This window comes from Struthio camelus, chromosome 3 (genome assembly GCF_040807025.1).
Source record: "Struthio camelus isolate bStrCam1 chromosome 3, bStrCam1.hap1, whole genome shotgun sequence".
Taxonomy (NCBI): Eukaryota; Metazoa; Chordata; class Aves; order Struthioniformes; family Struthionidae; genus Struthio; species Struthio camelus.
In genome coordinates this window covers 32,869,093-32,894,850 of record NC_090944.1, presented here as the reverse complement: position 1 = coordinate 32,894,850, position 25,758 = coordinate 32,869,093, and the positions used below count along the sequence as shown (strand labels likewise).

The following is a 25,758-nucleotide window of genomic DNA, read 5'->3' as shown; positions in this document are numbered from 1 at the left end:
GTGTGCAACCACCCTCACTCTGAAGACGTGTTTTCCTGTGTTCAAGTGGAATTGCCTGTGTTTCAGTTTGTGCCCGTTGCCTCTCGTCCTGTCACTGGGCACCACTGAGGAGAGTCTGGCTCCATCTTCTTTGCACTCTCCCTACAGATGTTTATACACATTGATCAGATCCCCTCCGAGCCTTCTTGTCTCCAGGCTGAAGAGAACCAGCTCTCTCAGCCTCTCCTCATATGACAGATGCTCCAGTCCCGTCATCATCCCCTCCTTCGTGGCCCTTTGCTGGATTCGCTCCAGTAGGTCCATGTCTCGCTTGTGCTGGGGAGCCCAGCACTGGCCATAGCACGCCAGGTGTGGCCTCACCAGTGCGGAGCAGGGGGAAGGATCGCCTCCCTCGACCTGCTGGTAACGCTCTGCCTAATGCAGCCCAGAACGCTGTCGGCCGCCTTTGCCACGGGGATGCATTGTTGGCTCACGGTCCACTGGCTGTCCACCAGGACTCCCAGGTCCTTGTCTGCAAAGCTGTTCTCCAGCTGGTTGGCCTCTCCCTCGCCCCAAATTGTGTACTGGTGCATGGGCTTCTTTTCCCGCTAGGCACAGGACTTGGCATTTTGGTGTTTCCCTTTGCTGAACTTCACAAGTTCCTGGCTGACAATTTCTGCAGGCTGTCAAGGACCCTCTGAATGGCGGCACAGCCATCTGGCCTACCAACCACTCCTTCCAGTTTTGTGCTGTGTGCCAACTTGCAGAGGGTTCATTTGGTCCCATTGTCCAGGTCATTAATGAGGATCTTCAACAGTATTCGCCCCAGTATTGACCCCACCACCAGTGACTGGCCTCCAGTTGGAATCTCTAGCACTGATCATTGTTACTCTTTGAGCCCAGCAGTTGAGCCAGTTTTCAGTCCACCTCACTTTCTACATATGTAACCTGTACTTTGTCAGCTTATCTATGAGGGATAGAAGAAAGTGTCAAAAGCTTTACCAAAGCTGAGAGAAACAATATTGTTCCCAATGCACTGCAGAAATTGCTTTTCCCCTGCTGTGTTGGCTTCCAAGCAGATGTTGGGGTGGTTATCATCTCCCATGAGAATGACAGCGTGTAGTTGGGAAACGTCTAGTCATTTAAAGGCTAGGCATTTAAAGGTTGTTCACTTCTCCTTCTTGATGTATAACAGACGTCCACTATAATGCCCTACCTGTAGGCTTCCCCCTTTGATTCTAATCTGTAAGATCTCTGTGAGCTTGTAGCCTATTCCACAGCAGAGCTCCATGCCTTCAAGATGCTCCTTTGTGTGCAGTTCATCCTCCCTTTTTCTTCCAAACTTACTTTTTCTAAGAGCTTACTTTTTCTAAGAGTCCATCCATTGCAGCACTCCAGTCAGGTGAGCTATCATATTAAATCCAATTCCAATGGCACCACTGCTCTGTGACTGTAGGTAGGCTTCCAGTTTCTCCAGTTTGCTTTGCATGCTGCACATCTTTGTATGCAGGCACTTGAGCTGGGTTTCCAGTTGTGGTGCTTTCTCAGGGAGAGCAAGAGAGAGGCTTCCATTGCCCTGTCCTGCCTGTGCTTCTCCTGTGCCTGTTCTCCGACTTATCTATCGGCTTTGGCCTCCATCCCTGACAAATTTCATTTAGAGCTCTCCTTGCTAGTTAGCAGATCTGTTGGCAGAAGTACTCTTATCCTATTTAGTCAGGCAGATCCTGTTTTCCCTGCAGCCCTCAGTCCTTGAAGAGGGTCCTGTGACCAAGGAGGCAAAGCCCTGCTGCCCAATACCAGCTGCTTCTTCAGGTATTTGTCTGCAAGATCCTACCACTGCTGCCTGAGCTATTCCCCTTGCATTGAGGATAACCCCTCCAGGGCTCCTATGCCTGTGTCACCCACTGGTCACCCGTCACTGCTCAAATTCTGCCTTGTTAGTATTATTGATGTGCATGTGGATGAGCGAGAAAGGGTAGCAGTTGTATTCTGTAATAAGTCATTAAGTTTTCCTGTGACTGAAAGTCTTGTAATTCCTCACAGCAAAGAGATATTTTATAAATTTCTGTGCTCCCGAAAACATATAACAGTCAGTAACAACGAAAACCAATGAAAATTTGGGTCATGTCTGTTGCCTGTACTTGATTTCAAGCAGTATGCATTGAAAATTTCTTTAACCCGTGCTTTGAATACAGGAGGAAAATATATAATTTTTCTAACCTTTCTGTTGTGTGATCTTAGATTTTTTTTGTCCTTCTAATAAGAGTTAGTAAACAGATTTCAGAAAAATGTTTCAACTTCATGATTCCTTTGTGAATGAGCTTCAATATGAAAACACAGTCTTTTTTTCTCTTTTTAACAGTCTTCAATGTCTACTAAATATTCATTCTGTTTGCACAGATACTACCCATTCTGACATTGTTCACTGCTATAAGTGCAGGAAATGTGATGGCACTTCTATGTTCAAATATCTCTAGCAGGACTGAAATTTTGTTCCTCATTTGTAATTCTATGTTCCCCCTGGAACTTGCATGAAATGCAAACACTTATGCATAAAAGTTAGATTTATGTGACTTGAGACATTGCATTAATGGATTTTTACAGTTCATGCTGGATGCTAATATGATTATGGATTTTAAGCATTCCTTATTTTGTTTCATTTTTTCACTCTGGAACGTATGCCATGGAGTAACCCTCTTTATTTACTATTTCTTCAACCCAGGAACGTTACCCTAATTGTTTCTTCAATAACCTTAGTATTTCCCATGAAAGCACCTTTCTTTACTGTTTTGTTTCCAGGTGGCATTCTTCTTTCTAGTCAACATTAACTAAATTCATGGCATCCATGCTAGATAGTATAGTAAACAAAACTACATGTCATTTATATATTCAAAATTTGTAATATCCTTATTCTCCATAATATGTTTCACTAGTTTTCCTGATGCTCGCAAGTGACTATTTCCTACAATTTTGTTCCTTAACATTTTCAGAAAAATTAGGAAGCTGGTGTCAAGTAATTTTTACATTGTCTAGCTTTATAAATGGAGCTTCTAGTACAGAAATTCTTAGTGAGTTACTGAGCCTTGAGGAAGATGTAGGCACCTTTGAGTCTGGCATTAGTAAAATTTTCTCTGGGTGCTAGTCATTTTCAGAGGTCCTCTCTTTACAGTCTGATGGAGGGTAAAGGAACAGAAATGTGCTGCAGATTCATTGATGACTTATGATGAATTCTAATGGCAAAGCAAAGGTGTAGTCAATGCCATTTTTAAAAAGTTTAGAGACTTTGAGTGGTAAGAAGACAAATTCTGAAAAGGTGAAGTAATTATTAAAAAAAAATCACTCCTATCTCCTGATAGTAAGTCATCCATGAACATTTCTCCTCTTACAAACTAACGAAGAAGGTTACAATGAGTTTCTGAAAAACGTAGGGAGGTACAGTTGGTATACAAAAGTTGACAAGGTGAATCATTCTGTGTCCCACCTAAATTCTATTCCTCTTAGGGTTTTTGTCCTGTAAAGAAAAAAGGTCTTTGCCTCCATCTTGATGCAGTAATAATGTTACCCAGAGCATCAGCCTTCTTTCATTTTCAAGTTGAAATCCTATGCAGTATGAGTTTGAAACATTTTGAATAGTAATTTCATTCTCTGCAGTGACTCTACTAATAGCTGATTTATGATATGTGACTACTTCTAAAAAGAACCTTGTATAATTAGGTTCTCAATTCTCAGTAATTTTGAGAATCCCTGGCTGATTATAGTTGCATGAGTCTAGATTTTTATGACGTTAGCATTAGGAATACAAATTGGCTTAGTGATATTACAGCTGTAAAGCTTTTTCTCATACACTGAAAATAGCTGTGAGGAGAAGAACATGTAATATGTTATCGCTAAAAATATATGCAATTTTTGGAGGGAAAATAAAAAAAATAAATAGAGACAAACCAGTAGAGGAGATCACATGTTAGAAAGGCCCGAAAGGATCAAGTAATAATTAATCAGGTTCCAGGATTAAAAAAGGTTATTGGAGAAATACTGCTGGGAAGAATATATAATCAGAAAGGTATTCTTAGAATAGATGACGGGAGAGAGGAAGAACAGTTTATAGGTCAAAATGACTCACTATAGAGTAAGATAAACTGAATACAGAGATTCAGAACCAATGTTTCTAAACGTCTAGCAAAGAGAAATTGAAGTTTTTGGTGCTATTCATACTTTTAAAGGTTGTCCTTAGATTTCCAGCTAATAGACTGATAGTCAGTGGAGTACTCTTAGAACAGGATGAAAGTAGGAATGTTTAGTGTAAGTCTAATTTGAGCTGAAGACACACTTGAACCTGCATCCCCTGGACAGAAATCCACAACCACATCGAGTAAGGCTGTCTGATAGTTCTTTACCCTTTTTTGACCATAAATTTTATCGTTGAATCAAGAAGTGTACAGTGACAAGCTCAATAAAAGTTAGCATCTTTCCACAATGGTTTTATCCTCCCTTCCCCAAACTGGTTTCTGACAAAAGAAGGAAAGGTAAAGAAAATTCTTAATCATCTCTAATGATAGATATTGCATTTCATGAAAAAGTGAGAATATTTTCCAAGATCTAATTTTTAGAGTAAAGTTCCAGATTCTTGTTTTAGTAATTCTGTTCATCTTCGGAATAATCTGTACTGGTGAAATGTTTAAGCTATGATCAAAGTTGTCAGAATGAAAACAATTATAACTGGTCAAATCAGAAGTCAGGTAAGTGTTTCAGTGAAAGCTAATTGGATATACCGGATAATTTCTTACAGAGTAGTGAAGGACTGACGAGATGACACCAAAGGGAGATAACGGCACAGCTACAAGTATTCTTTCATGTATGTGTGCCGATATTTGTATATGTTTACATACATATATGTGTGTATGTCTGTATGTGTGTGGGTATGTTTGTGTGCGCGTGTATTCTTTTGTGCTAGGATGTATCAGTAGATACAAAGGAACTAGGAAAAACATGAATGGGGCCAGGTCAAAAGTGCTAGCTGAAACTGCAGTGAGGTGCCTGAAAAATAGGAATAACAAGTGAAAAATGAGATGAACAGTGTAATGAAGACATAACAAAGGCACTCAGAATAATATAGTGAAGTCAAAGCACAAGAAAGAGGACTACAATCTGACTATTATGAACATGAGTAACGTTAAGATCAAAGAAAGATAAAATGGTTTGATAAAAACTAAAAAAAATCTCAAATAGGCAAGTCAGAAAATGTAAAGATATGACTGCATGCAGACTTTTTGGAAAAACTGGATTAACTTTCCTAATTATTAAAGAAATATATATGAAACCTGGAAAACTCATTAGTTTGCCTTTAAAGAATTTATCCTTTTCCCTTTTTGCTTAAAAATTAAGGCTTTACTATTAATTTGCTGTAGGCTGTTATTTTAAGGGATCATTATCAGCATTAAAATAAAACCATATTCTCAAGTGAATAATTATCAAATCCTTGCACAACAGCTAAGGATACTTAATTGAAAAAGAAAGAAGACTCTTTGCAAGATATCCAGAAGACTGATCTTTTATTTCTGTGGGAGACAGAATATGAAGTTACAGATTGTTGAATAATTTTCATATTCTCTCTTAATTCTCAGTTTTTGCAAGAAAGGGCTGGCAGAATTGAGGTTCTGATTCTATATTTGTTCAAGCACATACTATCAATTAATAGTTCTGTTAAGTTAGCAAAAAGGTTTATGCAAGACTAAAATAAGCAAATAAGCATGGAATGTACTTTGGTTATTGGATCAGATTTCCTTTCCAAAGTATACTGGGGCGGGGAGGGGAGAGCTGTGTGACAGACTGATGTTAAGGAGGAATTCTAAAAGTCTGCTAAATTAAGCACCATGTTTGCAAACAAAAAGTGAACTTTTTCCCAGCAAGCGCGTCTGTCACACGGAATCCACTATAGTCAGAGCCAATAATTGCAACAGAACCCCACTAGATACTGAGGTCTGCTTACATGGAGGTCACTGAAGTGTCAAAGTTGAAATGTTCAAAACAGTAACAGAGATGCATTTATGCCCATAGGCACCTGAACAGACTGTAATTATACCTGCATTTCTGTCACATACATTCTATTAACTTTCAGTATGAAATCTGACTTCTTAATTTATCTGGGAAAGACTTTATTTTCCTACCACAGTAATTTCTGATATTTTAACAAAACAAATCCCGTTCTACGTAGAGATCACTCTATTTTGAAATGCCATTTGAAATCCCTGCAGAGAGAAAGAAATTTCATCTTAGATATATGGTCTAATGAATATTTAATTTATGTGAAGTTGATCAACAGCAACAGGAGAAATTGAGAAAGGGAGACAAACTGATTAGACCACTCGTCTATAGTACATCTGGTTTGAAGAGATCTTGACGAGTTGCTATTTATTTAAAAACGGAAAAGAAGCACACGTTTTGGCTTGTGCCTATTCAAAATAAAGGCTATGCAATTCTGAAAAATAATAAACTATTAGCAAGCAGAGCCGAATATTTTGATAGTTTAAGAGCTAGCTGCCAATTGGAACTAGATTAGATGAATGAGTTTTCTGATGAATGTATAATGCTACATCATTGTAACACTTAGTGATGTTTTTAGTCTTTATGAATCTGGCAGCTTAGCAGCTTAACAGTTGGCATTGACATCCTAAGACTTACATTTAAACGTGGCCCTGATATACTAAGGCTTGTTTTTAGATTCATATCAGTAAGACACTTTAAAATGGTAATTTTAAAGTCTCATTTCAAAAAAATCATCTAACTTATTCCCATATTAAACATTTCTAAAATATCCAGAGCAAATATCTGTGGAATAATCAGTTATGATTATTTTATAGATGTGTTTTCCGTGTTGAAATATTTCATTAAATGAGGTACAATTATGTACTTTTTCTCAAATGAACTACAGAAAAATGTCATTTAATAAAGAATTGAATAAGGAACTGTTTCAGTGATATTTTTAATAAGGCATGCTAAATAATGTATGCCCGTGGTTCATTTAGAACTGTCTAAAGCTGCAATTTTCTTTAATTGATAAGCCTTACAAAACGTGACTTGAAATGACAATATGTCATTTGATGATGCTTTATAAAATGTCACTCAAGTTTTAATTGCATCTATTCTGTTGCTAGTGATAAAGGGGTAAGGAAAAGTCTACAAGTGGCATAGCAAGCAAAAACTTTATTCAGTAACTGACTATGAGTTATGTATTTTAAGTCACTGCTTTGTTTTTTATTAGTAATATTACAAAAGTAATGTAGTAAAATTAATCCTAAATGATCTTTCAAATCAGAACTCTGTCATATAAACTGAGGTAGTCCTGGATCATTTGAATTCAGATTGTAAATTAATTTTAAAAGGTTAAAATGATTGGCCTAACTGCTATTTTTTGCTTATCATGCAGTAAACAACTTTTACTTGAATAAGCATTTTATCAGCTTTTATTAAAAAAGGAGGTATGGAATAGAGGATATTGCACCCTAGAAAAGTGTTTGTACAGGAAGTGAGGAAGAGCTGGTAAAAATGGCTGCACATTCAAAGGACACCTAAACCTAACAAAATATGGAAGTTTTCTAAGATACTGTTTCTGTCCTTATCCTGTCCTTGGATGTCTGCTTATCAGGGTTTTCATCTTACTGCTAGGAAAATCTCATTATTGAAATACCATTCTTTGTCCATACCCAAACACTGAGCTAAAATTTATACTTACCATTAAGGTTTAATCCCTTCCTTATGCAAAACACAGCTTGCAAAAAAAAAATCTGGATTTTTATTTTTGGTTAGATGCCTGTTTCTAGTTTGAAGAAAAATGTAAGATTTTTCATTATCTGCAATGATTCTTTAGTGATTGTTTAGATTTTACATATGTAACAAATCCATAGATTTCAGGCATTTTATCCAAGCTACATATCTGCAGTATATATATAGACCTTTTTCTCAAATTTAAAGTGGTGCAAGCCATATGTGTTTGTATTTATACCCCACATAAAACACATATTCTCTAAATTTAGAGCACTTCATTTCTGACTACTGAGATCCAAATGTTTGTAGCTTTATACTTCAAGTAGTCAATTATGCTGATATGAACAGCATTTTGTGCAGTTGCTTACAACTTCTCAATAACTATGAGTGTTTAGAATTAATTACTTGCATATTTTAAAATGCAATTTGCTAATCACTGAGAGTTAGTGTTTTTGAAGCCTGAGGCGCTATCTACTATAAAATTACTCCAAGCACAGTGATGCATTAACATTCCCGTGCAGTGTTCTGGCTATGTCAAAAGCACAACACAGAGAAGGCCACAGCCCAGCCAAGAAGGATGAGCAATCTAAGCAGGGCAACGAGGTCTGATGTCAGCTGGTGAAACATAGCTTATCTACACACAGCCGAACTCTCTTATCCTCTGAGCAGTGTGGCCACATCCTGCCTTCCTGCACTAGTTCTTAAGGAATTTATTACCTGTTTTAATATTCAGTAGTCTCATTACCATAGCCTGGGGGCTGTCTTTTTCGGAGGAAGTCCCCAACCACAGGCTGCTGAAACAGGGTAAATGTGTCAGAGGAAAGAGCGTTCAGTACAGGCTCTGTTTTTCCTAAGCATCCGCATCCGTTAGAAAGAAAATGTTGGCTCTCTGTCTGACTGAGTTAAACGGTTTCTGTATTCTTACCTGACTAATGTTCCCTCTCCATTGCTGAGCTAACTTGGTCCCTTGCAATCTCTTGCAATTGCTGTTATGAATAGATTAAATAGCTATGCCTCCCTCTGGGCAGATATCTCTAGCAGCCTCACTTCCACAGGCTTTCACTGGTAATGCACAGTGTATAAATCTAGCTTTTTATAGGGGATTGCCAAAAATAATCAGCTGTATAAGCCTTCCTTGTCAGCTGTAAAAGTCAGCACTTTAGAGCTCAGACCTTATTCCAGGGCTCTGCAACATAAACAGTGAGTGGCATCTTAATCACCACTAGCATGTTACTTGATGTCAATGTAAACACAGTGGGAGATGGTGTCATTGCGAATGTTGTCATAACAGAATTTAACAACAAGCAGCTGGTGCCAAAGAGTTATGGCTGACTTAGTAATTCCGTGCATTTTCCCCACTACCTGGCATGGGAAAAGCCTGCTTGCTGTCTTCTGAGAATGCAGGTAGAACCTGTATGCTGTTATTAACTTAAACTCATACTTATGTATGCTGATTCCTTAAAAGCAAAACAAACAAAAAAACCCCCATAGTAATGATAAAATATGAACTAGCTGAAAGCTTGCAAAAAAAAAGTGGGAACAATCATTTTTTGGTTTCTTATGGTTCACTCTGACTCTGATACTGATGATGACCACAGTGGAAATCAATATCTTACTTTTAGTTTCTGTACTGAAGTATTGGCACAGGATGTATCAAGTTAATTTGTTTTTCTTTGTGTTCTTAGATGACAAGCTAATAGGAAGTGCTTGAAACCTGTACAGTCAAGATAGAAAAAAAGGGAGAGAAATCATGATTCTAGATATTAGCAGAAAACAAACCTTGATTCTCTCTCATTTATTTGGCGTTTACAGTAATTTTAGAATCATTGTAGTGTTTGCATATATTATGCATCAGGAATGTCAGCTTTGATCCTCGGTTTTACCCATGAGTCCTTTAAATTTCACTTCCTTTCCCTTTTCATCCCTTGTAGTTACAAATGGCCCTTTCAATACGGACTGAATCAAAAGCCTGAGGGAGAAATCACACAAGTGGTCTGACTGAACAACAAAAAGAACTCTTTTAGGAGTGTAGATCCATTTCCCCCCAAAATTGCCTTTTGTTTAAAAAAGAAGATATCAGTGTCAGGGCCCAGAGAGTAAGATATGAAATTTAATGAAAAGAACTGCCCTCCTCTGAGAAACTCCTGTGCCAGCAAATCACGAAACTCTACACATCCTTGGCTGACACAGACTTTATACATTTCTTCATGCCAAAAGGCTACTTTGTATGTAAAAAAGCGATTGTAAAGATTACTACCTGTTGGATCGTCTTCAGTAGCTTTTCTCCTTTTTCAAGACTTAAAGAAATCATTCTGTTTCTGCCTCTCTCTGATCCTTCCTTCTCTTTTAGTCTCTTATTAGCTGTTTATCCTCTCTCAATAGTCTTCTTTTTTAATGTCTAACCACAGTATTCTGTCTTCTTTTGATTCAAATGAATCTTTCTTCTTCAAATCCTCCTTTAAAACTCACTTTCACAGGCAACTTTGATTTTCTCCTCCTACCTTACCTGTTGTCTTAATTAGTTATTCAGTTAGTATCCTACTTAGACTGTACATTCCTTGTGTTAGGGACCTTGTCAAGCTATTTGCTTTTAAATTGCCACATGCATCTATAGTATGTAAATAATACCTAATGATAATAGTAGTAATTAAAGATAATAAAATGGGCAAAAATTGAAACGCTTCTCTTCTGACCTTTCATTTACGCAGAAATATCTTTATTTACTATTGATGTAGCTTTCATAGCTGCATTACAACATACCGAAAGCAACTTGATGACTTTTGAATTTTTCATGCAAATGAGTTACATAGATGACATTTTTTTTTCTAATTAAGTCAGTTTTAATACCCAGTGCTAATATTAGTCAAAATATTTTTAAAGCTTTCAACAAAATGGTAGGGGTCAAGGAAGAGTACAAAAAGCTCTGCTAAAACCTTTGGTCACAGATTAAACAACATTCCAGTCTCAACAGCAAATTCCTGTGATCTATTTTTTTGAAATTTAGTTAAAAATAATTAAAAAGAAAATATTTTATTAACTGATGATATATGAACCTTGAAAGGTCTATCTGACAGTGAAACTTTCGGAACTTACTTGCTAAGTGGAAACATCCTGATTTGGAACACATAATTTTAAAATGCATTTCTATGTATTGTATCCATGTAAGAGAAGAGTTTGGTTTGCTATGCCAGGAACAGGGGTGATTATTTACTTGTTTAAAATGCAGCTGCACTTGTAACTGATATTCTCTTCATCAGCTGAAGGAGCTTGTGGAGGGACACTGCGTGGGACGAGTGGAACTATTTCAAGTCCCCATTTCCCTTCAGAGTATGAAAATAACGCTGATTGCACTTGGACCATATTGGCTGAACCAGGAGATACCATTGCTTTGATCTTTACTGACTTCCAGTTAGAAGAAGGATATGACTTCTTAGAGATCAGTGGAACAGAAGCACCATCAATATGGTAAGTCAGAGATCTTGTAAAGATCTATTTCTGTTTTTCTTATTTGCTGGCAAGTCTTTGCAAAAGTGACAAAAAAGTGACAAAGTATTGTAAGGACAACTATGTTTCCTGTATGTTAGTAATGACCATTTTATTATGCATTTTCCTTTGGTCCATTTCACCCTCCAGAACTGAATATAGTAGTCTTCTTCCTTCCCACTCTTCATCCTATCTTAGCAGTGAGCATTTATTGATACTATGTGCAGCACTCTTTGAACTTGGTGTGAGAATGTTTCCAGATGTTGTGTATTGAACAACCTGCCTGGCTATCATACTTCAGCAATGAATGCAATGAGCAAAATTCAGCCCACAAGAAAACAGGAATAGAAAGAGGGAGAAAATATATGCCGTTTTATGCTAAGCAGGCTGTAATTCAATCCTATTTCATGTACTGATGTATGTACGTATTACTATCTTATGTGAGCTGATGTTAACGCTGTTTGCTAAGCAATGTTAGGACTTACCAATCATAATGTTAAATCTACATTCTCTGCACTGAGTAAAATAAGATAGTTTTGTTTATGGGAATGAATTTGTTTGCAGAATACTTTGTATTAGGATTTCTCTGCAATCTATATATTCAGAGGTTTTTTGTTTTTTGTTTTTTTTAAATATCTGAGAAGACTATCTTGTGTTTAATGTGCATACCTTTGCATACAAAATGTGGCTTAGAAAAAAAAAATACAGATCTGCTGCTCATAGACGGTTGATGGATATTGTCTTCAGAATGTCCTTTCCGGATTTCTGATCCAACCTCACTACTGTTTTAATGTCGTGATTGGCTAGGCAATGCATTATATTAACGATTGTGAAGTTCTAGGTAGCACCTGATCTGTTTAAACTATATATAATAAAAATGTGCAGAAACTATGCTTGGTAAAAAGTAAAAGCTTTGTTTCGAAGGGACTCCAGGATCTATTTCACAAGATTACTCTTCCATATTTCCAAAGTACCAGAAGTTCTTTAACAACAGCTATTGAAGCAGCTCAGTATCAAATTAAGTGCTCATATCTGTCTGTCTGAAGTACAATGTCACCGATCTCGCTGTCACATACAGACATACACAACAATCATGAATTCCTATTTTTCGTTAGTTTGGTTTCTAAGGGCCAAAATTTGGAATCTCAAAGGTGAAGAACTAACGGAATCTTGCTGCAGAACATAAAGATCTGTCCATTTAATTTTGAGTACAAGTGTCCAATGGATATCTAACAACATGTATGCAACTTTATTGTTAGAAATTCGGCTGTTACTGAACTTAAGCATGCAAATACAGGAATAATATTACATTTACAGACAATCAGATATACATATCCATTCTCCAGAAGATTTATTATAACAGATTATGTAGAAAATATGTAGAAAATATGAGCAAATAGTAATAGAAATGTGTTCTGCATTAATCTCGTATAGTATTGGCTAGTGTTACAGTAGGAAAATCTGGTATATGATAAGAATTTTCTTTCTCCTAGAATTCAATCTGAACATTTTTCTCTTTTCCCCGATATTTGTTGTTTGGATTGGAGGTATTTATTTAGAATACTAATCTCTGATTAGTAAACCCTAAGGTTGTGTTATATGTTCCTGGGATCATTGCCAAAAGTTTGAAGAAGCTATGAGAAGTTTTGTAAGAAACATTGAAAGGATTATTGGATAATTTGGAGTGAAGCTACACATTCAGTTATATTAAGTGAGAATGGTTACCATAGCTACATTAGAGACATGCTAAATGTAGTGCATGACGTAATCTACTAAAATCAGCTATGTATTCAAATGTGACTTTGTTCCATACTAAAAGCTAACGGTCTATAGATGTAGCATTTTAAAATGTGACTTTTTTTTCAGCTGCTCCCTTTTATTGAATCTGGCATCATGTCAACAGCTTCATATAGTAATTCTGTTTTAGACAACAGAACATGTTCTGTTAGCATGGTCCACTAATTATGATTGTTCTTTCAATGAAATGCGTATTTGATGTAGAACTAGCCAAACATCTTCCTGGTTAAAAGCATAGAAACATAGATATAGTAGCCTGGAAAAGCTAGAAAAAGAGTAAGCATAAAGAAAATAATTTCAGACTGATGATTCTTTAGTGCTTTTATTATATAGCACAATAGCTCTGAATTACGCTCTGCAGACATATCAACAAGGTTACAAGCAGTTCTAAAATGATTGTGGTGAAAACTGAATGGACATGTTATAAACAAATAAAGTGATGGAGATACAAGAAAAATAAGATTTTAAATGATAAGGAAAAACAATTTGATATATACATATCAACTGTGATGTGTGTATTATGTTTCTAAAGCTTCTTTAAGACCCTTAGTTAATTTCCAAGTTATATAGCTGATAATCTGTTTTCCAATGCATTGAAAGTATTAGAGAAATTTGTTTACTTTTTCTTACTGTTAAAAGATTATTTGATAATCATTTATAAAATCCATTCTAATAGTATTCATTTATAAAAGGTTAAAGTGACAACACCTCCCTATTCATTTTATGTCCATAATACAATTTTAGTGTATTAGCTTCTATTTGGACTTAAATTTGGACTAAATTTGCACTGAACTAAAGTGCAAAATGTAGTTCATTTTCTTGCATTTGCATGACAAAAATTTGCAGGATAATAATTTATTTCCTAATATCATTTAAAAATACCTTTAGGATTACTCTGAATTCCTTTATAAATCTTCTCAACATCCTAGTTAAAGGCTATAAAACTGTATGTGAATAAGTGTGATGTAGAAGCAACAGCGGATTGCTTTACCCTTGGCATATGATTTGACATAGGCTGCTGGAGCCATATGAAAATTGTCTTGCTTCTATGCTAATGAATAATTTCTTGTAACAACTGGGTCATAATACTAATTTGTGTTTCTTAGATCAATAGAGCAGTACAAGCTCTTAGGTACCATTCAGGTCTGTAGTATTTAAAAGTGTGTATTTCCGATCTTGTTTATAGGATTTGTCTTAATCTTACACCCTCATGGTGAGAGGTCTATATAAAGGTAGTCATGAGACTATTGGTGATGTAATTCACTTTATTAATAGACACCAATGTCAGTAATCCTATACACACAAGCTGAATATTTATCCCAGATGTATATGAGAATATAGCTAAAGATCACCATCTATTGGTTTACTGTGAAAAGTTTCATTGCTTGTCGATGTATGTTCAATAAAGTTGTTGTCAGATACCAGCAAAAGCTTCTGAAAATAATAGAGGATTCCATTTTTTTATCCCTTTCCATCAGAGTAGGTGTGCCATGACCGTGCAAGGAGAGGAAGGCAATTAGACTGCAGCTTTTTTGTTTGAGAGAACTATTAGATTTTATTCATTTGTTTGTATTTTTTAACCTATTTAGAGAGTTTTGATCACTGATAAAACTCTGCTGACCTCATGTAATGGTTTTGGGGATACTGATAAAGGGTTGTCCTGCTACCTACTAGCTTTCCAAAGCTCTTCCTACCTTTCTGTAGGTTTTATCTGGATTTTCCATTTTACACTTTTTGATTAGGAAATTGGATCCAATAAGTGTAGGTATCTGTACCTGATAACCTGCCTGTCTGACCTTCCCACCTGCTCATATTGCTAGAGAAAGCAGAAAAATAACAATGCATATGTATATGTGGGTATATATTTATGTATGTATCTGTACATTTGTGCCCCTTTTGAACAGCAAGGGACAAATTCGTTACCAGTTGTGAACAGAGATAACCAGTAGAATGATCTGTCCTGCTCTCATTCCAAGGATGAATACTGAGTTGGTAGAACACAGTTATAAAACACTCTGTCAATTCTACTCAGAGTACACATATGAGTTGTCCTGCAATGAAAAACTTTTTATTGCCATATGATAGGAAAGGAAGTTGCATAGTTACCATTAAATTCTTTCTGTTATCTTCCATGTTGCAAAGTTTCCAATTTCTTTATAAAAAGTGTGTAGCCTATCAGATTTGAAATCAGCATTAATGCTGCTTTGCACTTGAATACTTTCTAACATTTTCAAGCATATGTAGCAACCTTAATAACTTTTATAACCCACTTCACATAGACTTCACATAGACTTTTCCCTAACTTCATATAGAGCACTTCTAAAAACCCAAGTTTCATTGGCAGGTTATAGATGCTTTCAAGATGAGCAAGAAAGATACTGTGTGTATCTGTGTGAGGAGCCTTAGAAGACTGAAAAAGAGAGTGTTCGTGACAGAATGCTAGATATTTGCTTTTAGTAATATGTTCTTTTACCTGATTAGGACTAAATTTATATTCATGAAATATAGAGATATGTCCTTGCTGACTGATTTCTTCCACGTCTCTTTTGAAGTCTCTGAAGAACATAACTTTTCCCCAGCTTCTGAGTCCTGTTGGTTGCTGCCTTTGCTGCTAATGCTTCATTTTCCACAGTTGCTTCTAGCCATTTTGTGTTGGCAACATCAATGCTTTCACCGCTCCCTTTCCTTCTCCTCCATCCGACGTTTCCTCTTTCTACATTCTCCTCCAGCTTTTGCTACTGTGTCAAACAAGAATTGACACATTCTAGTTGAACTTCTTATCTTTTTCCCTTGATCTTTGGTAGATTAAGATATGAAATTCAAGCTTTCTCTTCCCAAATAGTTACTCAGTCACTGTAATGACTTCCTAATCTGTCTACAATCTATTAACCTCCATGCCAGTTCCTTCCTAATGTCAGTATCCAAATCTGAATATTATTAATATTATCTTAATATTCCCCCCATAAAAAAAAAAGAAGAAGAAGAAAAGAAAGACGTGATATAGTCAAGATGGTGTGCAAAATATTTGCAAGCAATGTGCTGAACTTTACTGCCTTTGGAGATCTGTAATCTTAGACTGAATATCTTGTCTTATTGATCTCAGAATTGTTAAACACAGTCCCAGGAGGGATTATCCACTCAGGAATTACAGAATTTGGAAGGAAAATAGCCACAGTTTTTTGCATATCATGAAGCTGTGTACACTATACCTGCAATACAGGCAACCGATACACTATCGGTTCTCTAAAGCAATCTTTACAAAGTCTTTCAAAATTGTCTGAGTGGGAAATATCCTGTCTTTATTCACTATCTGTACACAATTCTTTGGCATAACACTTGACATACCCAAACATATGCAAATAAACAGCTTCTTCACTCCTACAGTTTTCCTATAATAAGTATTAATAAGCTGATCTCATCAGTGATGTATCTTGTACTTTGCTGTATCGATCAGTCATGATGTTCCAAAATGGATTTTCTGCAGGCATTCAAATGGTAGCCTGAAAAAATGAATTATCCACAGTTGTAAGTAATTTGTTAGCAGACTTGGGGAAAATACAACGAACCCTGCTCAGTATCTCTGTACTCCATAGAAAGTAAAAACAAAATAGATGAGAATGGTGGTGAACAGTCTCTTCCCTAACATTTCAATGGGAGGAAAGATAAAATCTGACTACTACTGATTAAAGAAAAAACAAAGCTTCAAAGAATTATTTTTTTTTTTATTTTAAGACAATATTTTATTTTAATACTATCCCCCATCCTGGACATTGTCCTCCTTTTCCTTTCGGCATCCTAAAGGCATCTTTAATTTTTTTTTTTAATTGTTTCACAAACAGGAGAATGTGTGTAGATAATTTTTGTTTGTTTTATTATTATTGTAGGGAGAGACAAATGAAGAGGTGAGGTTTGTTGGTCACAATAAGGCAGCTTCGGGTTCTAAAAGCCAATATGACAGTAGTGAGGAGAAGAAAAAAAGGTGCGAGTAGAGGATTAACAAATAAACAGAAATGAAACATCTGAGCTTGTATGTGATCTCTGCATTCCCAGGGATGTGCTGGAAGGAAGTGGGATCATGGAGGTGGTAAGAGCTTTGAGCTGGATAGCTGGAAGGCAAGAATGAATCTAATAATGAGAAGAGTTTTGTTTGGTAGGCTGGGACCTAATAAACTTTTAAAGAGTTGGTAAGGTCTGGGAAACAGCTCCTTTACAGATTTGGAGGGGCTTGGAAATATAAACTTCAAAGTAGCAATGGTGAGAATGCACTGGTGCTGTAGGTCAGGAAGGCCTTTGCAGAATGATATCCCAAATTTGCTTGGGAAGTGCACTTTAGGTCAGCCCTTCTGCTTGCACAGAGCGAACAAAAACATAAAGCTCACAGAGATACCACTGTCACTAATGCTATCCCTTTGATCCGGCAGGCATAGCCTCTCTCTGTTCCTCTTCATTCCCAAACAGGACTGTTTTGTTACATTTACCCTTGCTATTTAGGACAGCAGAGAAGCCCTGCCTGCTCTCCCTTTTTCTTCTTAAATAAATAGCAGTGTTATCAGTATCCTGTGGTCTTTTCCACAGACACTGGCCCACATGATGATAGCCAGTGCTGAGGTACATACCTAATTCCTCTTAAAGCTTCAGCTAGAAATGTAAAAAAAAAAAAATACTTTCCCATTCTTCCATTTGGACCACAGTTTCCCTTTGACTTCTATGTTATGTTTGTGTTCAGAGGTAGAGATGATGGAAATAACATGATTTAAAAAAAAAAAAAGAAAGATAATAGAGTCTTGATGCAAAGGTAAATATATTTAAGGCTTAAGTAAAAAAAATATTTATTTTACGCTAATATCTCACATAAAAGTCTTTCAAAATTCCTTAGGTTTGTGTTTAAATAAAGCATATTTAAAATGCAGAGATTTTTTTTGGTGGGATTTTAATCCTAAATAACATACGCATGTTTTTAGTAGTTAAATGCACATAAGTATGTGGAAGCTTTTGCAGAAGTTTTGACTCTAAAGTAAACAGGATAGTAAATGAACTTCAAGCTAGTAGTAGTGGCTATGAACTAATATAATCTCTTGCCTGTCTGTGTTAACTGTAAAGAAATACAGAGACCACTTAGCTGTTAACACCAGCATGCGAACGGTCTATGAAGTACAGAAGCAGTAAATTGAGGCTTAATTCACAGAACACTATAGCTTCCTTTGCACCTATTAATTTACAGCCTACTGTGCTGAAGAGGTATAAAGGCTTAATTCATACCACATTACAAACTGACAAGAACATAAGAGTGAGAGAACTCACTTAAGGGAGCGCTATGACTTACAGTATAATTTTCCATCACATATCAAATAGCATGAAAAGTATTCGATTTTCTAAGATTAAGTATGTGAATAAGGTTTTAAATACATTAACAGAAAGCTTGCGTTGCTTCCTACAGTATACCCTTAGCATTACTGTGTTTCTGAATATGCTGTCTAATCCTGGGGATTCAATATTCTTCTGAAGTTTCCTGCTACTTGGTCTATTGCATTGTTTTAAAACATGTATATGGTTAGCCTACTGCCAAATCTTTGGCAGTATTTCATGAACTATATTCTGACTATGAATCAATTCATGCCAGTATATTCAGGTAATGTAAAAAGACTTTCTTAAGCGTATTTATGAATCACTGGATTTCTTGCTTTTATACAGCATCTATCCTTCGCAGTCAGCCTTAGGTACAGTTTCCTAACAAGAAAAAAAATTCACAGATATTTTGACATCTTGACCTTTAGATTAAAACTTTTTCCCCATAGTCGTACCAGCGATTTCAGATTTGTTTACAGTGATCACAGTAACTCTTGAAAAATACATCTACTACCTCATTTTTCCACAGTAATTTCTGGAATTGAACCTGGCATGTTAACTAACTATGGAGGTGTGCATTAGCACTTAAGAGGAAACAGAGAGAGATAAAAATAAAATGTTGGTAACAGTGTATGTGTGCATATAAAGCTGAAGAGATATTACAGAAATGCAGAAATAATATGATGATGATGTGGTTCTCCAGGGCAAATCAAAATTTGCAAACAACTGCATTGGATTTATTAGACCAGTCAGGAAAACAAAAGGCCAATACTCCCTGGAAAGCATAAGCCAAATTCTGGTTTTCTACCTGCTACCTAGTTTAGGAATATACCAAGAGGAAAAAAAAAAAAAAAATCACAGTATATCAAAGTTATATTGACAGAAATAGGGGGCATCGTGAGAATGAAGTGATATCTTACCAAAAGGGGCTTTTCTAATGTACTCTGTTTTCAGTGTTAAATCTATAATATATTACAATTGTAATATGGCTACTATCATTTTCTTAAATATATACTACTTTTGTTTAATGTATCTTGTCACTTTTCTAGCATAAGTTTTGTAATATTCAAGTATGTGACAAACTTTGCTGTGGCTTTATGTAGTATGGCTTTTGCTTTCCAGCAAGTTTTGCAGCAAATAAAATGATATTAGTGAGTAATTACTTTTTTAAAATAAGAATAGAAACTTAGAAAATAAGATTAAAGGTGAATGTAGGTCTGTTTGCTTTTCGACCTGCATGTATTGAAAACTTAAATGCAACCAAAACATTTATTAGCACATTTTTCAACAAGATAAACACGAGTGGACATACTCCTCAATAAATCACTATCTGAATCTCCACTGCAAGCTATTTTGGCAGCTACTCACTATTTGCATGGTTCTTCTACTATGACCTGCATGATAGTGTACATTAGTTCAGAGTAAACCATTAACGAACTGTTCCTACAGTAACGTTAATAAATATTTTGGCCCCTAGTATTTCTGTTTAGTTCACACACAAATTGTATTAATTGCTTCTTTGACTCTTAAAGAACATTAAATTGAATTTAAATAATATGCTTGTTGACAGCTACTCTTTTTAGATGTCTGTACACTAGGTTAGTGGTTAGACTTTTATTTTCTGAAGAGATCTGCACTTAGAAAATGTGTATTGTCTTATATCTCTGATGTTTTAAATAGTTACAGCACAGGAATTTTAGATATGATGTGCAGGCAGTGACTGAGATGCCACCTATGTTCTTCTTATTCCCAAGTGGGTAACGGAGAGGGCTTTCAAAAGTGAAGTGAATTTACTGTGAAAAAAATAAAGGCAAGGTTTTCACTAGTTAGTTTGTGAAGCTTGCAGAAGTCCCACAGTAAGCTGTACAGATATCAAATATGAAAGATCTAAAATAAATAAATAAATAAGTAAATAACGATTAGCTCTTATACATTGAGTGCTTTGTAATTGGTGAGTGTATCAACTGACTAAATAGTCAATATGCTGCTGTGATTAACAAGTAATAGTTTCCCGCTTTTACTGAAGCAGACACTAGGGGCAGAAAAGAGATGAAAGTTTTCCAGTCCGGAGAGCAAGAACTTACATTTGAACACCTAGGGTTTCTTCAGAATAACAGGACCTGGATATTAAAATCTGTTGATCAGAAAAAAAATTAATAACATATAACTGGAAAATCTAACTTACGTAATAGGATTATGTAATTTTAAATTTGCACAAAATCACACATGGGGTATGTGATTCTCTAAATTTGGAGGCGACCAAGCATATCGTTTTGTTTTAGACTCATAGCTTTGAGAAATTATAGATAAGGTAATGAAATGAATGCTCCAATCCAAATATTATTCAGTATCAGAACAAAATCCACACTTAGAACATATTCATTTTTCCACATCTATTTTGAACAGTATCAGCATTTAGAACAGTAGAATATTTTAGAACAGAATCAGTAGTTAGGATAGTATCACCAAATTACCAAAAAAAATGTGTATGTTACCTTGGAAGTAGTGTGTAAATTAATTTAAATAACTCTAAATGAGTCTTACAAACTATATGTTAGCTACATTGTCATGGTAACTTACAATTGTCTTTGTTTAGTTGACTGAAGTGAAGGCAGTTTACAATATGCACTGAAACAGAAGTAAAATATATTCTAGCACAGAAAATATGCAGATTTCCTAAAGTGTCATTTGTCACCTTTCTTTGTACATAAAAATATCATTAATATTACAGAGTTGAGCACTCAAGAACAAAGAATGACAGCTTTAGTTTGACCCTCCTGTACATAAAGTTTGAAATATCTTTTTAACTGTGTCATCAAATGCTCTTATTTCTCACCATCCTCTGAGACAGAATTATTGTGCATTATGAGACGCAAGTCAGTAGGACTGCTGCTTCATATGCCAAAATGAGAATTTGAGGGCATTATGCAGGTTATTAAAGGAAAAGAAAGGAATATCTCATAATTCAGACAAGCGGGGTACCACCTTAAAAACTGGGTCTAATACATGCTTTTGCCACAGAGTTGCTATGTTGCATTAAACAACTCTCTTCAGTCAAGCTCTCTGCAGGTATTCACTACTATTGTGGTCCTCAATTCATATATGCCTGGGGACAGCTCCTTTAGCTCTTCTTTCAGCTATAACCAGAGCCAATGAGAGCTAGATGCAAATAAATACAACTCCAGGTACAAAAGACTAAAATTTTTGTCTTTGGTCTAAACACGACATGGGATTAATATTAGTTTGGTGCTGTTTCTAGTATTCACACTTTAGTCCTTATTGTCAAAACCAGTCTTTAAAATAGCAATGACAAAGAGCATTATGTCTGGAACACAAAATATTTCAAGTGTTATATTTATGTTTCTTGTGCCGTAAGAAAAATTATTATTATTATTATTTATAAAACTATAAATCTCCCAGGCATTAGGCATGTTGTGCAAACATAAACAGAAAGATGATTTGAGGTTCAGAGGTTGTGTAATGGAGCACATTTAAAGATATAGAAAATTCTTATTTTGTTTTCTTCATTCTTCATTTTTATTCATTATTTATGGACATAGCAATTAATTTCAGTCTTGTTTAACTTGATGAATTCATCTTTTTTATGAATGAAATAGTTTGAATAATGTTTATTAAAAACCCACCACTTTGCAAGTTGGATACTCTCCTATTAGTTGTACTGTAAGAATACTCAAGACTTTTCCTCCTGTACATCACATAATGTAAGCAACATATATGAGAGACTGAGTGCTACATTTAATTTCACAGTCTGAAAACAGTATTGATTAATTGTTTCAGATGAATTATCAAGTACACATCAAGTACTTGTGCACTGGATTCATGTCAGCATGGATTTACAAAGCGGAAATCATGGTTAGGCATGATAGCCTTCCCCAATGGAATAACTGTCTGAGTGCATGAGGGGAGAGCAGTGGATGTTGTCTACCTGGACTTCAGCAAGGCTTTTAACACTGTCTCCCATCACATCCACACAGGCAAGCTGATGAAGTATGGACTAGGTGAGTGGGCACGGAGGTGGATTGAGAACTAGCTGGATGGCAGAGCTCAGAGGGTTGTGATCAGTGAGTGGCACAAAGTCTAGCTGGAGGCCTGTACCTAGCAGTGTCCCCCAGGGGTCAGTGCTGGGTTCAGTCTTGTTCAATGTATTCATCCAAGACCTGGAGGAAGGGGCAGAGTGCACCCTCAGCGAGTTGGCTGATGATACTAAACTGGGGGGAGAGGCTGACACACCAGAAGACTGTGCTGCCATTCCGAGGGACCTGAAGAGGCTGGAGTGCTGGGTGGAAAGGAACCTCCTGAAGTTCAACAAAGGCAAGTGCAGGATCCTGCACCTGGGGAGGAATAAACCCCATTCACTAGGACAGGCTGGGGGTTGACCTGCTGGAAAGCAGCTCTGCTGAGAAGGACCTGGGAGTGCTGGTGGACACCAAGTTGAGCATGAGGCAACCATGTGCCCTTGTGGCCAAGAAGGCCAATTGTGTCCTGGGGGGCATTAGGCAGCAGGAGGAGGGAAGTGATCCTGCCCCTCTCCTCAGCCCTGGGGAGGCCTCACCTGGAGTGTGTCCAGTTCTGGGCTCCCCAGTACAAGAGAGACATGGCACTGCTGGAGAGAGTCCAGCAGAGGGCTACAAAGATGGTTAGGGGCCTGCAGCATCTCTTGGATGACAAAAGGCTGAGAGAGCTGGGCCTGTTCAGTCTGGAGAAGAGAAGACTGAGAGGTGATCTGATCAACGTGTACAAGTATCTGAAGGGGGAGTGTCAAGAGGATGAGGCCAGCCTCTTCTCCGCGGTGCCCAGCCACAGGACAAGAGGCAACAGGCATAAACTGAACCACAGGCAGTTCCATCTGAACCTGAGGAAAAACTTCTTTCCTGTGAGGGTGACTAACCACTGGAAGAGGTTGCACAGAGAGGTTGTAGAGCCTCCTTCCTTGGAGATGTTCAAAACCCATCTGGGCAGGCTCCTGGATAATGTGCTCTAGAGGACCCTGCTTGAGCAGGGGAGTTGGACTAGCTGATCTCCAGAGGTCCCTTCAATTGTCCCCTATCAATTGTTCTGTGATTCTGTTAGACCACTGGACTTTGTGCTCTCAGTTTGAAAAGTATGTTTAAAAACTAGATATGCTGCTGAAAAAGAATGATAAAAATCTTTCAAGAATACATATTTACTTCATCAGAAAGCAGTTTCAGAGGTAAAGGATTAGAGTGTATAAATATATCCACATGGAGAAAATAATATGTCTTACCTAGCTGAACTAGCAAAGTAAGGTGTAACAAAGATAAAGAAAGTAGGAGTGGATTTATTAAACATATTAGCAAATTGCAGAGGAAAGTCTTGAATTCTCCATCACCTCTTTTCTTCAAATATCTCCATCACCTCTTCTTCTTTGGTTTGTGTTTTAACCAGGTATAATTTATAATGCACGCTCCAGTGCTAACACCAAAATTCCTAGTTCTATGATATAAAGCCTAGATGGTCTAAACATTTAATCTATGAAAAAGACTATATTCTACCATTTCTTTGTCTATCTTCATTGTTGTCAAAAGAAAATTAAAGAATTGAATCTTGTATTTAGCTCTCAAGATGCTGGTTTCCATAATCTGAGGCTGTTTACTCGAGGAGTTTCTAAAGTTTAAGGTTTTAACTCTTGTGCAGAGGGCGACTATCAAGAGAAATCTTGATTTCTCAGAAACTTATGTAAAGGATTTCACAGTAAATATTAATATTTAGAATTAACACACTGCCCCTGGGTAGCAATATGGTAATAGAAACACAGGTTGTTGTTTAATTCAGCTGCTGTGTTTGAAAGCAATCCACTGCAATTCTGTTGGGCTGGAAGATTTTTTTAAATATTCATTGCTCTGTGTACAGAAAGTAGAAGTAATCCTGGTAAGTCTTTATAGATTTGAGAGCTGAAATAATAAGTTATAGTCATATTTGAGGTTTATCCACATTTTAAGTTGTACCATCATTTTTTTTAAACAAAAATTCAAATGACTTGCAATGAAAAGGTAAATTGTAGTCTTCTATATTGAGAGAATCTCACATCATTGTCAAATTTCAGACACTAATCACTTAATATATAAGTTTACAGTAAAAGATCTATCCTTTCAAAAAATTTAAGGATTTTCAGCCTGCTTCTCAGAGGACTACAGAGAAAGATTACATGTTGGATATCAGCCTGTCTGCTGAAGAGTTCACATCTCTAGTTTGGATACTATTAAACTAACTATTACTATTAAGCCTTAATTTGGATGCTATTTACTTCTACCTTTCAGAAATCAGAATAATAGCTCTCCTTTTCTTTAACAAAAAAAAAAAAAAAAGTAGAAGAGTAGTATCTTTGCAACAGCGAAGTATCTTTTCCACGCAGCCTTTCTACCACTGGTTTGCACTTTTTGTCTTAGGCTTTTTCTTAGTAAGAATTTGATAAATGAAACATTGATATGAACAAAACAGTCAAGGTTTTTTCCTCTCATTATTCTAGAATTGTGACTGACTTCTGTTTACTAAATTACCTGCAGTTTTTATGAGTCTGTGGTGCAAAACTGACGTACGTTTTTATTAAGATATCATGATCCAATCAATTCAGACAACACATATGAATTATAAACAAGAAGTATTCCTTGTAATAATCAATTCTGACCTTCTTTGTAAAAGATTAAAAATTCTTCATCTGAATAAGAGTGTATTTTTCAGAAAAAAATACATCTACCCTTGATTTAGAGTTCTCCAGTCTTTCAGAGTCTTTTGTAATGTGTTCCAATGGTTGATTATCCTTATTGTTAAAATCAAGCATCTCATTTCTAAGCATGAATTTAGGTAGTTTTAGATATCAGCCATAGAATGCTATTCTATCTTTGCAAGGTTAAAGAGCTGCTATCAAACTTTAGCCTCCTGTAAGTACTTGCTAAACGTTACCAAATCACCCTACTACTTTTTCTTTTGTAATATAAATATATCAATTTTTTGAGTCTTCCACAAAAAAGCCATGTCATTTTAAAATTATTCTGGATTTTTTTTCAAACCCTCAGGCAACTGTAACATCCATTTGGTTGCAAACTACAACTGTGAGCAAGAAAAAAATGTTACACTCGTAGGTATTTGCATGTTATTATCTTAACACTGTAATACAAGCTTACGTTAAGCTGATGAGCCACCTATCCCCATATGAATTGCTGAGGTGGGGTTATTTTGTGGTGTTGACAGGCCCAGAGAGATAACTGAAGAACTTTGTTTGAATATAAACTAATTGATAGAAAAAGAGAGAAGTGGCCTCGATATAGTGTGATATGCTTGTGCATATGCTTGTTCAATCAACTGAGGAGAAAGATCCTTCTGCCGTGGAGTATACTTCTATAGACCACCCTT

General features: G+C 36.3%; 1 protein-coding gene across 2 annotated transcripts in view; it reads left to right on the top strand.

Moving 5' to 3' along the window:
• CSMD1 (CUB and Sushi multiple domains 1) overlaps positions 1 to 25,758 on the top strand; it is a 1,260,625-nt gene that overhangs the window by 579,021 nt on the left and 655,846 nt on the right. For both annotated transcript variants that reach the window (XM_068937332.1, XM_068937331.1), the window contains exon 5: positions 10,998 to 11,205. In XM_068937332.1, the coding sequence (XP_068793433.1) occupies positions 10,998 to 11,205 (208 nt within the window). The remainder of the gene's footprint in view (positions 1 to 10,997; positions 11,206 to 25,758) is intronic.